The sequence below is a fragment of the Primulina huaijiensis genome, chromosome 6 (assembly GCF_012295235.1).
Source record: "Primulina huaijiensis isolate GDHJ02 chromosome 6, ASM1229523v2, whole genome shotgun sequence".
NCBI lineage: Eukaryota > Viridiplantae > Streptophyta > Magnoliopsida > Lamiales > Gesneriaceae > Primulina > Primulina huaijiensis.
The window spans coordinates 6,929,697-6,946,362 of NC_133311.1; the positions used below are offsets into that span (position 1 = coordinate 6,929,697).

Sequence of the window (16,666 nt, forward strand, 5' to 3'; positions counted from 1 at the left end):
GCATAGCTCGAGAGAGTGTGTTCAATTGAATAGGAAATCCTGTCGGAAGAAAATAATTACTATGGAACGAATTAATTAATTAGCGGGGGTAGGTGAACCGATATTCCCAACAAATTCATTTTCCACTGAAATTTAATTAATCATTCTAGCTTATATATTTCAGCATTTAATTCTTGATTTTGTTTATTGAGTTTTAATTAATGTTAGTAGCAATAAAACAATCAATCAATTTTCGTAGCTAAAGATTTAATAACTGAAAATAATAAATGTTAAATACATTCTTCAGTGGAACGATACTCGTACTCACGTACATTATACTATTACTTGATATCGTGCACTTGCGATTAATTTTTGAGCATACAAAACCATATTTTTATTAAGGATTCCATAGTGCAAGTTTTGCTCGATCAAGTTTTTGGCGCCGTTGCCGGGGACTATTAATCTACAATTTTATTTTTAGTTATTTTCTTTAGCAGTATTTTATTTTTCTTTTTCTTGAACTAACGCTCCGTATTTTATTCCAGATATCTTGTCCAGTGCATGCCAAGGTCTCTAGAGTCTGAACTAGAGATATTCGATCCCGAGATCAAAAGAACCTTACGCAGACGACAACAACAGCAGAGACTTAGAGACATAATGAACAGGAACGAACGTGAGGAGGAGTATCACGAAGATCTAAGGGTCGAAGAGCCAAGGCGCATACCCATGCTTGAGTATGCGCAACCGTCGCTTAACGGGGCACGTCCAAGCATAGTGCGCCCAACTGTCAGGGCAAACCAGTTTGAGATCAAGCCAGCAATAATTCAAATGATCCAGAACACTGTCCAATTCGGAGGGAATGCGCTGGATGATCCAAACACTCACATCGCCGACTTCTTAGAAATTTGCTATACTTTTAAATTTAATGGAGTTTCAGATGATGCTGTTAGACTACGCTTATTTCCCTTTTCTTTGCGTGATAAAGCTAAATCTTGGTTGAATTGTTTACCTGCAGGTTCAATCACAACTTGGGATGATATGGCCAAGGCATTCCTCTTAAAGTACTTTCCTCCATCAAAAACCATGAAGCTGCGAGCGGACATAACCACCTTCTCTCAATTTGAGCAGGAGTCACTCTACGAGGCGTGGGAGCGCTACAAAGACTTATTGCGAAGATGCCCACATCATGAGTTGCCACTTGGGTTAGTGGTCCAAACTTTTTACTATGGTTTAATTTCATCTAACCGAACCATGATAGATGCTACGGCCTGCGGAAATCTGTTGAGGAAAACGGCCGAAGAGGGGTATGAGTTACTAGAGGAGATGTCTGCTAGTAGCTATCACCCTCAATCCGAAAGGAACACTCAGCGAAGGACTGCAGAAATACACCAGGTAACTGACTTTTCAGCTGTCACTGCACAATTAGAAGCACTCAACAGGAAAATAGACAGCATGAACGTAAACGGGACGGCGATGCGCTTGCAAGAGATATTTTGTGAAAAATGCCGAGGGGAACACTATGTTAAAGACTGTCAAGACAGTGGTCCTTTCTATGTAAACGAGGAGGCACCAGTGAATCAAGTGGGGATTCAAAACCGTCCGAGGAATGATCCTTATTCAAATACATATAATCCTGGATGGAGACAACACCCCAACTTCTCATAGGGTGGCCAAGGCAGTCAGACACGACCAAAAGGAGGACAGCAGTATAGTAAGCAACCGATGTATCGACATGAACCTCGAGATGAAAAATCAAACTTGGAGCAAATGATGTCTAAGTTTATTTCATCCACTGAAACTAGACACCAAAACCAAGATGCATCGATAAAAGGACTCGAGAATCAGATTGGACAGTTAGCCAAAATGATAGCAAGTAGAGAGCCGGGCACCTTGCCTAGTAACACGGAGAATAATCCAAAAGAGCAAGTGAAGGCCATTGAGTTGAAGAGTGGAAAGGTTCTAGAGTCAAGGGAAAAAGAAAAAATTCAAACAGGGGATGAGCAGACTGCAACATCTAAAGGTAAGTCTTCTAACTCTACACCAGCACCCACTGCACAGTGTAAGATTGTTATCCCTCCACCTTTCCCTGCAGCATTGAAAAAAGCAAAACTAGATGCACAATTCGGTAAGTTTCTAGAGGTGTTTAAAAAATTGCATATCAATATTCGTTTTGCCGATGCTTTGATGCAAATGCCTAGTTATGCTAAATTTTTGAAGGACATCTTAGCAAACAAGTGAAAATTGGAGGCTCACATGACGGTAAGTCTAACTGAAAATTGCTCTGCTTTGGTGCAAAACGAGATCCCACCGAAACTCAAAGATCCAGGGAGTTTTTCTATTCCTTGCATTATTAGTGATGTTTTTTTTTCATAAAGCGTTATGTGATCTTGGTGCAAGTATTAACTTCATGCCTTTTTCTGTGTTCAGGAAACTTGGATTGGGAGTACCTAAGCCGACAAGGATGTCTTTACAACTGGCTGACAGATCTGTCAAGTATCCAAGAGGAGTGATTGAGGATGTGTTAGTTATGGTGGACAAATTTATCTTTCCTGCAGATTTTGTGGTGCTCGACATGGAGGAGGATATGGAGATGCCTCTAATTTTGGGGAGACCGTTCCTTGCAACTGGCTAGGCTCTGATTGATGTGCAGGAAGGGAAGTTAAGATTGAGAGTGGGGGAAGAGGAGATTACTTTTGACGTTTTTAATACACTTAAGCACACATTGCATGCTCATAGTTGTTATAGAATTGATACTATTGATTCTCTTGTATCTAACTATGTGCAGGATGCTCTTAGGGACCCTTTGGAGGCCACTCTCACTACTGAATTGGGAGAAGATGAATTGGATGAAGAAAAAGATGAAATAGTGGCATACTTTAATGCCAACCAGCCATGGAGAAAGCCAATGAAGATGCGACTGTAGGATTTAGGAGAGCGAAGAGATTTGACACCGCCAAAGTCAAGCATCGAGGACCCACCAACACTTGAGCTAAAACCACTGCCTCCACACCTAAAGTATGTATACCTAGGTGCGAATAACACTTTACCTGTCATTATTTCTGCTGCTTTGACATATGTGATGGAGGACAAACTGTTGGAAGTTTTGAAAGCGCACAAGAGTTCATTTGTGTGGAAGGTGACAGATATCAAAGGGATCAATCCATCAGTCTGCATGCACAAGATCTTGATGGAAGACAAATACTCGCCTCTTGTGCAACCTCAGAGAAGATTGAATCCAACGATGCAAGAGGTAGTGAAAGCTGAAACAATTAAGCTTCTCGATGCAGGTATTATCAATCCTATCTCTGATAGTGCATGGGTAAGTCCTGTTCAGTGTGTGCAAAAAAAAGGTGGGATTACTGTGATCACAAATGAAAATAATGAATTAATACCCACTAGGACTGTTACGAGATGGCGTGTGTGCATTGATTATAGAAAATTAAATGATGCCACCCGTAAAGACCACTTTCCCCTTCCTTTTATTGATCAAATGCTCGAGGGGTTAGCGGGTCACGAGTTTTATTGTTTTTTGGATGGGTATTATGGGTATAATCAAATCACTATTGCACCTGAGGACCAAGAGAAAACCACCTTCACTTGTCCTTATGGAACTTTTGCTTTTCGCCGTATGCCTTTTGGTCTTTGTAATGCACCGGCTACATTTCAGCGCTGTATGACTGCTATATTCCATGATATGATTGAAACTTTTCTTGAAATATTTATGGATGACTTTTCTATCTTTGGTGCAACGTTTGATGACTGTTCGCAGAATTTGAGATCTGTGTTGAAGAGGTGCGAGGAGACGAACCTGGTACTTAATTGGGAGAAGTGTCACTTCATGGTACAAGAGGGAATTGTCCTAGGGCACAAGATTTCGGAGAACAGAATAGTGGTGGACAAGGCAAAAGTGGAAGTTATCAAGAACTTACCACCTCCGACATCCATAAAGGGAGTTAGAAGTTTTTTAGGACATGCCGGTTTCTATCGGCGTTTTATCAGAGACTTTTCAAAAATTGCAAAACCCCTGTCTTCCTTACTTATGAAAGATGTGCCTTTTGATTTTAATTCTGAATGTGTACAGGCATATAATGAGTTGAAGGAGCGCTTGGTGACGGCTCCAGTCTTGGTAGCACCAGATTGGGATTTACCCTTCGAGGTCATGTGCGATGCCAGTGATACTGCAGTTGGTGATGTCCTCGGCCAAAGGCGGAACAAGGTATTTCACACTATATACTATGCAAGTAAGACTTTAGATGAAGCCCAATTAAATTATGCTACCACTGAAAAAGAGTTACTTGCGGTAGTATTTGCACTTGACAAGTTCCATTCATACCTTGTTTTGTCGAAAGTAATTGTGTTTACTGACCACTCTGCCCTTAAATATTTGCTTGCGAAGAAAGAGGCCAAAGCACGATTTCTTAAGTTGATATTACTTCTCCAAGAGTTTGACCTCGAAATAAAAGATAAAAAAGGTGTAGAAAATGTGGTAGCGGACCATTTGTCTAGGCTGGAACTTATTAGTCATGATTGTGTAGATCAAGCCATAAATGATTGGTTTCCTGATGAGCAACTGTTTGAGGTTAAACATTGTCCTTGGTATGCACATTTCGCTAACTATCTTGTCACGGGCACACCTCCACCAAATCTCTCGTTTCATCAACGAAAGAAATTTTTTTCCGACGTGAAGTATTATTTTTGGGAGGAACCGTTTTTGTTTAAGATTTGTGCAGATGCCATGATAAGAAGGTGTGTTGCAGAGGAGGAGGTTGGTCAAATGGTCAACCATTGTCATGACCGTGAGGTAGGTGGTCATTTTGGACCAACAAAGACGGCGTCTAAGGTACTTGAATGTGGCTTTTATTGGCCAACCCTTTTTAAAGATGCTCGTTCTTATGTGCTAGCTTGTGATAGATGCCAACAAACAGGTAACATCTCTAACCGTCATGAAATGCCATTGAATTATATCATTGAGTGTGAGGTTTTCGATGTGTGGGGGATAGATTTCATGGGACCGTTTCCCAGCTCGTTCAAGAAAAAGTATATCCTGGTGGCGGTTGACTATGTTTCTAAGTAGGTAGAGGCAGAAGTGTATGCCACTAATGATGCTCAAGTGGTCCTAAAATTTTTAAAGAAAAATATTTTTAACAAGTTTGGGACACCACGATAAATCATTAGTGATGGTGGCACCCATTTTTGCAACAAATTATTTGAAAAACTTTTAAGCAAATATGGTGTCACACACAAGATCTCTACCCCATATCACCCCCAAACGAGTGGTCAAGTGGAAGTGTCGAACCGAGAGATAAAACGAATTTTCGAGAAAATTGTAGGTGTCAGTAGGAAAGACTGGTCAGTGAGATTAGATGATGCTCATTGGGCATATAGGACTGCTTTTAAAACACCTATAGGCACTACACCATAGAGGTTGTTGTTTGGTAAAGCATGTCATTTACCTGTAGAGTTAGAGCATCGAGCATACTGGGCTACAAAAGCATTGAACTTTAATTTTACTGACGCAGGTGAACGACGTCTACTGCAACTGGATCAGTTAGAGGAATTCTGGAATCTGGCATTTGATCTTGCACTGTCATACAAGGAGAAGACGAAGAAGGCCCATGACAAGCGGATCATCGAGAGAGAATTTAAGGAAGGTGAAAATGTACTACTCTACAACTCCCGGTTGCGACTGTTTCCTGGAAAATTGAAGTCACGATGGTCTGGACCATTCGTGATTTCCAGAGTATACCCGTCGGGAGCCGTGGAACTGCACGATGGGAAGGATGGGACATTCACAGTCAATGCCCAGCGACTGAAGCACTACATGGGTGGCAAAATTGAGCCACAACTTGGAATCACCCGGTTCCAAGACAATTCAAACTGAGACCGGCCGACAGTGTAGCTCTCGACTGTAAATTGAGAGCTACTTTTCTTTTCCTTCTCTTACATTTAATTTAATTTTTCTTTCCTGTCAGTTTGTTTTATTTTATCTTACTGTTGTTTTGTTTTTATATAGAAAAAAAAAAGAAAAAAAAATAGAAAAACAAAATATGTTTCCAGAGAGCTCGGCGCTCGGGCGGTAAAAATTTACCGCTCGAGCGTGATCACTCATTTTAGCGAAAATTTCCAGAGAGCTCGGCGCTCGGGCGGTAAATTGTTACCGTTCGAGCGCGACACTTATTCTTGAAAAATTTCCAGAGAACTCGGTGCTCGAGCGGTAAGAACCTACCACTCGAGCGCGCCTGTTTTATAAACGCAATCTCCCCTTTCCTCTCTCATTCTGCGAAATTTCTTCCCCCAAAATCCCTAACCCTCCTCACTCTCCCTCTCTCGATTTTCAGGAGCAGGTACTTCCTTCTCCACTCAATTCTCCAGCGGCGAGGCACAATCTTCTTTGGGAAGCAAGAACACCTCTCCCCGGTCAGCTTCTTCACTCCACTCATCCTCTCCATCATTAACACCATTATGGCACCAAAGAAATTGAAAGGTACTCCTGGTTCTTCTTCTTCCTCCTCATTTGATAGAACACGCTTTGTGAGTGAGTCGGCACGCGATCGATTTGAACATGCTAAGGTGCATAGAAACCCCATTACGGAAAGGGGATTTCGTCGTCTTTTCGAGGATAGACACGTGGAGACTCTTGGGGGATTAGAGAGACGAGGATGGGTAAAATTTGGCGAGCAACCTAGGGCAACAGTGGTGTCTGTAGTTAGGGAATTCTACGCGAATGCCGGTGAACGAACGGATGGTAAAGCTTTTGTTAGAGGTCGGCTTGTGCCGTTCGACTCATTCACAATTAATGCCCTATTAGAAACGGCCGACGTTGATAACTCCGAATTTGAGGCATTAGTTGCTAACCCTAACTACTCGATGATCATTGAGACTTTGTGCCTTCCAGGGGCAACCTGGAAACCATTAGGGGGACCCTCGAGCTGCTTCGACGAAAAATATTTGCGGATCAATATTGCCCTGTGGTATCTATTTCTGGCCAGAAGGATGATGCCAGTTTCCCACAAGAGTGAGGTGCGAAAAGAGCGGGCAGTGTTACTTTTCGCATTATCCCAGGACTGCGCCATTAACGTGGGCAAGCTATTACACTCTCAAATCATGATGAGCATAAATAACAGCCACATCGGCCTATTTTTCCCTACCATCATATCCGAATTGTGTGCCCGAGCGGGAGTTATTTTCCGGGACGATGAGGAATGGCTACAACCCATGAAGCCTATTTGTGTGGATGACTGGCGGCGGAAGAAGGCGAAACGACAGATAAACTTCCCCACTCAGGAGAAGGAAGTAGGAGGTTCAAGCGCCGCCGCCCCTCATCGCCCACAGCCCCGCAGGCGCACCCAGAATGACAAAATGGATGAGAGTCTTGCCTTCATGGCTCACCAGGAGCAGGTCAACACAAACTTCCAGGCACAGTTTACCCATCTCGATTCCATGATGCGCACCATGCTCATCCACGGGGGCATGGACCCAGGGGCAATACCACCACAGCCGCCGTTCATTCCTCCCTATCAGTTTCATTATGACTATCTCCCGCACGGGGATGCCGCGGGAGTACCACCACCGGAGTACGACGAGGAGGAGCCTTGATCAGGGAAGTTTACTGTTTCTCCTTTCGTCTCTTTTCTTTCTTTTGTCTACTGCATTATTTGTGTTTTCGAAATATTTGTTCGTTCTGTCAGTTATTTTTGCATTTGTTGCTGTGTTTGCATTCATGTTTGCATTTGTGTTACTCATCTTTTGTGCAATGGGGACATTGCACACCTTTAGTATCAGGGGGTCGTCTTTCGTTTTAGTTGTCTTGCGTATTTGTCTTGCATGAGTGTCAGTTGATGGTGATATTAGACAATTGGTAGCCAGTGATGATTTTGGGCTAAATGAACCGCATGTTACTTAGTCTTATCACTCGTTATGAATCCCTCGGTATATTGAATTTTGTTTATGCACACATAGTGGATTTTAATAGTGGTGTCAATGATAGTTAAGTTCAAAATAATCTGTGAGGGGAACTGGAGAAACATAACATGCGAGTAGAACTTGAATGAGTACCTGTTGAAATGAGTGACTAACCAGTAACATGAACTCAAGTAGAAAATCAAAAGTATTCCTCAAACGTCCTTCATCCAATCGTGCATAGGACTTATAAATTCGCCCCGAGACCAGATTAATAAACATACACTATATCCAAAGCCTAGGGAGTACGCATGAGAAAACTATGCACCAAAAAAAAAAAAAAATTGGTATAATAAAAGGGGATGTAAGGTGTGGGGGAGCCAAAAAGGGTGAAATCCTATCCCAAGGCTAAAAAGATGGAGATGTAAGGCGTTGAAGAATGTCAGAGAAAATTTCTGACAAGTGCATAGTGAAAATGATCTACGTACTCCCCATCTTTCTAAACCACGTGAGCACGTTGGCTATTGACTCCATATATTTTGTTGTTCAACTATGAAACTCTACCACTATATGTGTTTACTGGTTGGTCCCAAATAGAAATAGGACTCAGAAAAGAGAAACTTGCGTTGACTGGTTGATTCGGCGACCCACATGATTTGAGAATAAAACTGTCTGAAACACAAGCTAGAAAGATCCACAGCACACACGACCACACCTTTTTGAAAAATACAATTGTGTTGTGATGTTCTGAAAAAGGGTGGTGATGTATGTTGTGATTTGACTAAATGGATGTGGTTCACAAACCCGCTGAGGCAGTAGATGCCAGTTTACTAATTCACCATCAGTTTAGCTATTTTTAATACTCTTCACTCTGTGTTGGTTGCATGTTGAGTTGTAGTCTGTAACCTATTTGGCTTGAGGACAAGCAAAAGGTTAGTATGAGGGGGTTGATAGAAGTAGTTTTTACGTGTTTTATTGCATTAGTTTATGTGTGTTTGCATTGTGCATGCGTACATTTTGTTTACATTTTTTTCATTTTAGAGTAAACATTTGCATTTGATCATGTCTCACTTGTGTGAAACAAAATATACAGGAAAAACGACCGGAAAAACTGAAATCGGAGCCAAGTGCCAAGCTGAAGAGATAATGTTCAGAAAAAGTGGCGCTCGGGCGGTAATTTTCTACCGCCCGAGCGCGTGACAATTCACTCCAAGAGCTGAAGTCCAGAGAGGTCGGCTCTCGAGCGGTAGTTTACTACCGCTCGGACGCGAGAGGCAATCCAAGAAGAAAAAATTGGCAGAAAGTGTGGCGCTCGAGCGGTAATTTTCTACCGCCCGAGCGCCATCTATTTTTGGGAAAATTTCTTGTCCGATTCCTTACCTTATTTTGGGGATATGAATGATATGGAAACAAGGGGGAGGACGTTTTTTTGATGATTCAGACATTGTTGGAGAGCCACTAGAAGCGTTGGAGAGAATCGGGCGCTTGGATTGAAGATTTGAAGATTCCGGGCATCGTTCTTCGCAATTTTCGTCAATTCTAGTATTTTTAATTTAGTTTTCAACTTTTAAACTTTGTTTTGCTGATTTCAATCATGAATTCTAGTAGCTAACTTTAGTATTTGTTGGGATTTGAGGGGATCCTACCCCAAAACTTTGATTTAATTTAATTCAATTTTGATTTCTGGTTTATTCTTGATTATATTATTGTTTTTCTTCGTGTTGTTAGAGCACAGCTAACTTTAACAACGAGTTTATATTGCGAGTGAGTTCGAGAGAATAACTTGTGATAGTAACGAGTAGTATAATCCGTGGATCTACAATTTACATAGACATATGAAATTGGATACGCGCCGATAGTCATAGTCCTAAGGGTCGAAAACTAGGGGATTTCATAGATCGACATGCGATTCACTCTTGATAAATAATTAAAGACATTTAATTACTTCATTGAGTAGAATTAGTTTGGCATAGCTCGAGAGAGTGTGTTCAATTGAATAGGAAATCCTGTCGAAAGAATATAATTACTATCGAACGAATTAATTAATTAGCGGAGGTAGGTGAACCGATATTCCCAACAAATTCATTTTCCACTGAAATTTAATTAATCATTCTAGCTTATATATTTCAGCGTTTAATTCTTGATTTTGTTTATTGAGTTTTAATTAATGTTAGTAGCAATAAAACAATCAATCAATTTTCGTAGCTAAAGATTTAATAACTGAAAATAATAATTGTTAAATACAGTCTTCAGTGGAACGATACTCGTACTCACGTACATTATACTATTACTTGACATCGTGCACTTGCGATTATTTTTGAGCATACAAAACCATATTTTTATTAAGGATTCCATAGTGCAAGTTTTGCTCGATCATTCTATTATCAGATCTGTCATCCTTCCGTTCCTTTTTCAGATCTATTTTTTGGTATATTGTTTTTCTTCAGTTTCTGAAATTGTGAAATTTTTTTTTGGTATTTTCGAGTTTTACTCAGTCTTAGAGTAAAAAAAAAAGTACAAAAATTCGGAAAATTCACCATTATTTCTTTTTGGTATTTTGTTATATTCTTTTTTGTGAGTCATATACAAGTGCCTCACACAGTCAAAAAAAAATATTTATCTTCGAATTGCTTGTCTACGCAGTCCAAGTGAGTCGATCACATTTGTTCACAAGTTGAACTTGATTGTTTGATATACAAATACTAAGCTTGAGCAAACTTTCGAGAATACTATCAAATTGGAGTGAAATTACTTGAGTGCGAGTGAATTTTTATTGGGAGTGACTAGTGAGTATTTTTTGGGAGCAAAAAAAAAAAAAGAGAGGAGAGACGAGCGAACTTTCTTTGGAGTGACCGAGCATTTGGGTGAGGAATATATTGTGTTTTCTACGAATGTTTTCTTGCAGGTACAAATCTGAAATTTAAATGGAGAGGGAGGTAGGAGATAGTTCGAACCCAGGGTTGTCTAAAGTTCAAATGGAGGCGTTGTTTGGACATTTTAGTAGGATGGTGAGGGTTGAGTTGGAGCCATTACATGAGAGGATGAGTAGGCTTGAAGTTAGTACTAGTGGAGATAAATCTAAGCCTAAAATTTTTGGTAGAGGAGAAGAAGAGGAAGATTATGATTTGGGAGCAGATGAGGAGAGCCAAAATGAAAATTGGGATAGGAATGGAAGAGGTAGAGGATTTGGTAGAGGAAAAAGAGAAGCCGAAAAGGGTAGATACAATGATGGGCATAGGGAGGATGGTAATATGGGTAGTAGTATTAAGATGAAAATTCCTTCATTCCATGGGAAATCTGATACGGAGGCCTACTTAGAATGGGAAAAGAGGGTAGAGTTTGTGTTTGAATGTCACCACTACTCCAAACCAAAGAAGGTTTGGTTAGCGGTGGTTGAATTTCTAGACTATGCTCTCATTTGGTTGGATCAACTGGTGACCACTAGGAGGAGGTATAATGAGAGACCCATTGAAACTTGGGATGAGATGAAGAGGGTCATGAGAAAGAGGTTTGTGCCCAACCACTATTATACGGAGATGTTTAAGAGGCTACAAACTTTGAGGCAAGGGTTAAAGAGTGTTGAGAACTACTATAAAGAAATGGAAGTAGTCATGATTAGAGGAAACATAGAGGAAGAAAGTGAGGCGATGATGGTACATTTTCTTTGTGGTTTGAACAGGGAGATTCAAGATCAAGTGGAGCTTAGGCACTACTTGGATCTAGACGAGATGATGCAAATGGCCATAATGGTGGAGCAACAACTCAAGAGGCGAGGAGTTGGCCGCACCAACCAAACTGGGGGTTCGTCATCTTCTTGGAGACCAAATGTGGCAAAACATGATGAAAGTAAGTTAGTGACCAAGCCCAAGATTGAGACCAAGCGAGAGACATCTAAACAAGGAGTGCAAGGTAAATCTGAAACTCCTCTTTATCGTTTTAGGGATTTAAAATGTTTTAGGTGTCAAGGAGTTGGTCATATTGCTAGCCAATGTCCTAATAAGTGTGTGATGATTTTGAATGGCTATGGTGAATATGAGTCTCAAAGTGAGGGTGATGACGAGGGTGATGATGATGAGATGCCCGCATTAGAGGATCCTGATGAGGGATATGGGGGCGGTTGTAGGAGGTGAAACGCTAGTGACTATGCGGATCATCAGTGCCCAAGTCAAGGATGAGGAGACTAACCAAAGGAAAAACTTGTTCCATACTAGATGTTTTGTGAATTGCAAGGTTAGCAACCTTATAATAGATGGAGGAAGTTGTACTAATGTGGCTAGTGTTGAGATGGTTGATAAATTGAGTTTACCTACATTAAAGCATCCTCAACCATATAAGCTTCAATGGTTGAATGATTGTGCGGAAGTGAAGGTGAACAAACAAGTGTTGGTTTCTTTTTCAATTGGGAAGTATGTTGATGAGGTGTTGTGTGAAGTGGTGCCAATGCATGCTTGTCATATTTTGTTAGCGAAACTGATGCGAACACGGATTGTCAAGCTTCAAGGAAAGCATGGGATCTTTTAGAATTGCCTGAGGGACCAATTACGAGGTGACGTCTGATGAAGTTCAAGGAAGTGTTGCATGGACTTATGAGCAAAAGAGAAGGACTTGCAAGAGAGGTGCAGAGTGCGGAAGGCTTCGTGATGCATGGGAGTACGTGTGAGGGCCAAAGAAACATGATTCAAGAGACTTTTGAACGACCGAGGCTACACGGACCCGAGCACGGACCTGTACACGGGGACGGTGTCCATTACAACCGAGAATGAAGAAATCCAGAGTGTACACGGACCCGAGCACGGACCGGGACAAGGGGTCCGTGTACCTCACCGTGCCTACACGGACCCAGCTCTGGACGTCTACACGGGGTCCGTGTACGTGGCGGTTTGGCGAGAATTTTTCCTTCTTTATAGTTTTATTTTTTTGGGAAACTAGATTTGTCATATCTCTTAATTATTAAAACATATTTGGGGACGAAATTTTGAACATAATTAATTAATATTGTGTTTTATACAAACTTTTTGAGTTTTTCTCTCAAAAACTTTTGCAAGGCTTTGCTTTGTTTTCATCAAAAATCAAACTTATCAAGATTCGTTCTTGTGGCATTTGTCGATTGATTTCATACGGATTGTCAAAGACAAGTACTTTGAAGGTTCGTCTGTTTCTCAATTGTTTTATCGTGAATATTTGTTGCTAAGTTTTCTAATTTAGAGGTGAATATCACAAACCATATTTGATTAAAAAGATCGGGACAACAACTTATATCCTTGTTCGTTATTGAATTGAGGGCGTGATTCATATTTAATCGTGTTTGATTTTCTTACGCACATGGATTCATATCATTTGGTATCAGAGTTTAGGTTCATTGAATTCAAGTAAGTTTATCACGTTATTATCTCGTTCTATTACCAGATCTGTCATCCTTTCGTTCTTTTTTCACATCTATTTTTTGGTATATCGTTTTTCTTCAGTTTCTGAAATTTTTGTGAAATTTTTTGTTGGTATTTTCGAGCTTTACTCAGTCTTAAAGTAAAAAAAAAAGTACAAAAATTCCGAAAATTCACCATTATTTCTTTTTGGTATTTTGTTATATTCTTTTTTGTGAGTCATATATAAGTGCCTCACACAGTCAAAAAAAATATTTATCTTCAAATTGCTTGTCTACACAGTCCAAGTGAGTCAATCACATTTGTTCACAAGTTGAACTTGATTGTTTGATATAAAAATACAAAGCTTGAGCACACTTTCGAGAATACTATCGAATTTGAGTGAAATTACTTGAGTGCGAGTGAATTTTTATTGGGAGTGACTAGTGAGTATTTTTTGTGAGCAAAAAAAAAATAAGAGAGGAGAGACGAGCGAACTTTCTTTGGACTGACCGAGCATTTGGGTGAGGAATATATTGTGTTTTCTACGAACGTTTTCTTGCAGGTACAAATCTGAAATTTAAATGGAGAGGGAGGTAGGAGATAGTTCGAACCCAGGGTTGTCTAAAGTTCAAATGGAGGCGTTGTTTGGACATTTTAGTAGGATGATGAGGGTTGAGTTGGAGCCATTACATGAGAGGATTAGTTGGCTTGAAGTTAGTACTAGTGGAGATAAATCTAAGCCTAAAATTTTTGGTAGAGGAGAAGAAGAGGAAGATTATGATTTGGGAGCAGATGAGGAGAGCCAAAATGAAAATTGGGATAGGAATGGAAGAGGTAGAGGATTTGGTAGAGGAAAAAGAGAAGCCAAAAGGGGTAGATAAAATGATGGGCATAGGGAGGATGGTAATATGGGTAGTAGTATTAAGATGAAAATTCTTTCATTCCATGGAAAATCTGATTCGGAGGCGTACTTAGACTGGGAAAAGAGGGTAGAGTTTGTGTTTGAATGTCACCACTACTCCGAACCAAAGAAGGTTAGGTTGGCGGTGGTTGAATGTAATATCCCAACCTTTTAGCATTTTATTGTTTATGATATTATTTTTGGTTGGGTGTTTAGGAAATATTTTTATTGGATATTTATGGTTTATTATGATAATTTCATATGGTGTGATGGTTGAGATTATGTGTAATGGTTATGTTTATTGGAATGGTTAAAATATGGTCATTGTTTATGGTTGTTGTTTTGGTATTATGTTCATAGTTGGTGATGATTAAAGAAATGAATGGGTAGAATAGAAAGTTGATTTTGAGCCAAATAGGAAATGGAAGTGCAGTAACGGTATGAAAAATATGGCAGTAGTTGTGGTTTTTAGCATAATATTTTATGTATTGATCCAATTGATGTGAGGCCACTTCCATTAGAAAGATAAGATATAAGGCTATAACTTTTGTGTTTTGAGTTTTGTTCAAATCATTAGGAAAGACGAGCCAAAAGTGGCCCGAAGTGTGTCGTGTGTTTCGTTGTTTCTGCACTGACACATGTTGGGAGAATGAGCATACTTTTTACTCAGACTTTCAAATGACAAGTGGCAAATTGGAGATGCAAGAAAACACATAGGGCTACAACTTTCATGTTGACCGCGTTCGCAAATTCGGAAGCCAAAAATGAGTTTTTTGGCAGAACGTGGCGCGCATATGCGCCAGAACTCGCGCATATTCGCCGGGTGCTGAAGTTTAATGTTTGGGCAGAAGGGGCCGCGCATATGCGTCCGGAAAGTCGCGGATATGCGCTCGGCAGCCTGTATAAAAAATAAAACACGTTTTTTTATGGATTGGAAGTCTTTTATACCCATTTCTAGATACTTCCTCATATTTCTCATTCCTCTTCTTTCCTTTGATCATTCCCAACCCTTTTCTCTCAAAGTTTTCTTTCCTTCCTTTCTCTACTCCAAGTGCTAGGATTTTAGTTGAATTCTTAGTGGTTTCTATCTAATTCTCCAATATTCAAGGTAAGAACTTTTATATTCTTGGAATTGGAAGGGTTTGAAGTGATGAAGGGTTAAGTTGAATACTTGAATTCTTGGATTTATGGTGATGATTTATGGTTATTATTATGTTTATTGTTGTAGGATTCATTCAAGATCACTTTAGCCATCATTTACTTGTTGGGTTGTAAGTAGAAGCTTCCTTTCAACTGCTAACATGATTTTATCTGTATCAAGCCATGTTATTGCTAATTAGCTCATTTCATTGGTATATAGTCGATCTATATATTGTTATATGTTCATTGTTCAAGCATTTTCATTGAATTCGTTGATCAAGGAGCTAATACACCATTGTGCCTACCAAGTGTTTGTTTAAATGCCTCAATGAGATTTCCTATGATTAAAGCCATGGAATGATAGTAATTCATGCATGTCATTGGCCAATTTTCTGATTATGAGTATCTCTCACAGTTTTGATATATTTATATATCAAAGAGATACTATCCACAGGTCACAGGTCACAGAACTATCATTTCCTTTCCTTTAATTCATGCCATGAAATACCATATAAATTGCTTTGTTATCTATTTTTCATTGAAGATGGTATTATTCATTGTTTATTGCTATTGATTTATTGTTCATTGCCATTGCTATAGCCATGTTTCAAGCCAATCCTATGTATATATATTTTGTTATGTACAGCTTTCTGCTTACTGAGTTTTATCTCATTCCAGTTAATATCATGTGATGAGGTGATAAAAAGGATTGAAGCGGATTGTCTGAGGCCGGAGAAGTCATATACAAGGCAATGGGAAAGATTTTATTTGGTCATGTCACTTTTTTTTTGGGTTTAGTGAACATGTGAAGTTTTAAAATATCATGTATTTTTCTAAATGATTGATGGGGAAAAATTTATGTTGGCTTTTGGCTATGTGTTGTAGGATATGATTGTGAATGGTTATGTATATTAGTTTTGGACATGTTTATGAGGTACATGGTATATTGTTCTTTCCCTTTCAAATGTTAATGCTTCCGCGTATGTTTTTCCTTTTAAATTTAAATGTCATGAGAGGGGGTTGTTTCTATTGGTATCAGAGCGAAAGTTCTTTGGACCTTATATGACTTCTTCTACCTAGGATAATCCGGTATGTTTTCTGTAACGCCCTAGATTCGACGACTGTCCTCACTGTACCAAGACGAGTCTTTCCAGCGTGCTTATGTCCTCACTCACACGCACCCTGGGAAACTTCCCAACAGGTCACCCATCCCAAAATTGCCCCAAGTCAAGCACGCTTAACTTTAGAGTTCTTATGTGATGAGCTACCAAAAAGAAGATGCACCTTCGTGATATGAGTAGTACAAATCAAATCTTTTAAGCCCTCTTCAACTGTACAGTCCATTACATTGAACAGTCTCGGAATCCCTCTCATTCCCGTGTGG

At 39.8% G+C, this 16,666-nt stretch overlaps 1 protein-coding gene across 1 annotated transcript; it reads left to right on the top strand.

Annotated features, from left to right (window-relative positions):
• Positions 1-636: 636 nt before the first annotated feature.
• LOC140979050 (uncharacterized) lies at positions 637-2,902 on the top strand. Its single transcript, XM_073444403.1, has 6 exons — positions 637-1,560; positions 1,645-1,935; positions 2,038-2,104; positions 2,197-2,238; positions 2,355-2,542; positions 2,765-2,902. Exons 1-6 carry the CDS (start codon positions 637-639, stop codon positions 2,900-2,902), a joined length of 1,650 nt encoding a protein of 549 aa, XP_073300504.1.
• Positions 2,903-16,666: the final 13,764 nt, after the last annotated feature.

Excerpts from the sequence above, each read along its gene's own strand:
- LOC140979050 (XM_073444403.1), top strand. The coding sequence starts at position 637 with ATGAACAGGAACGAACGTGAGGAGGAGTATCACGAAGATCTAAGGGTC. Across the intron at positions 1,561-1,644 it reads AGGAGGCACCAGTGAATCAA|GGTGGCCAAGGCAGTCAGAC; the intron begins GTGGGGATTCAA and ends AACTTCTCATAG. Across the intron at positions 2,543-2,764 it reads TCTTTCCTGCAGATTTTGTG|GATGCTCTTAGGGACCCTTT; the intron begins GTGCTCGACATG and ends AACTATGTGCAG.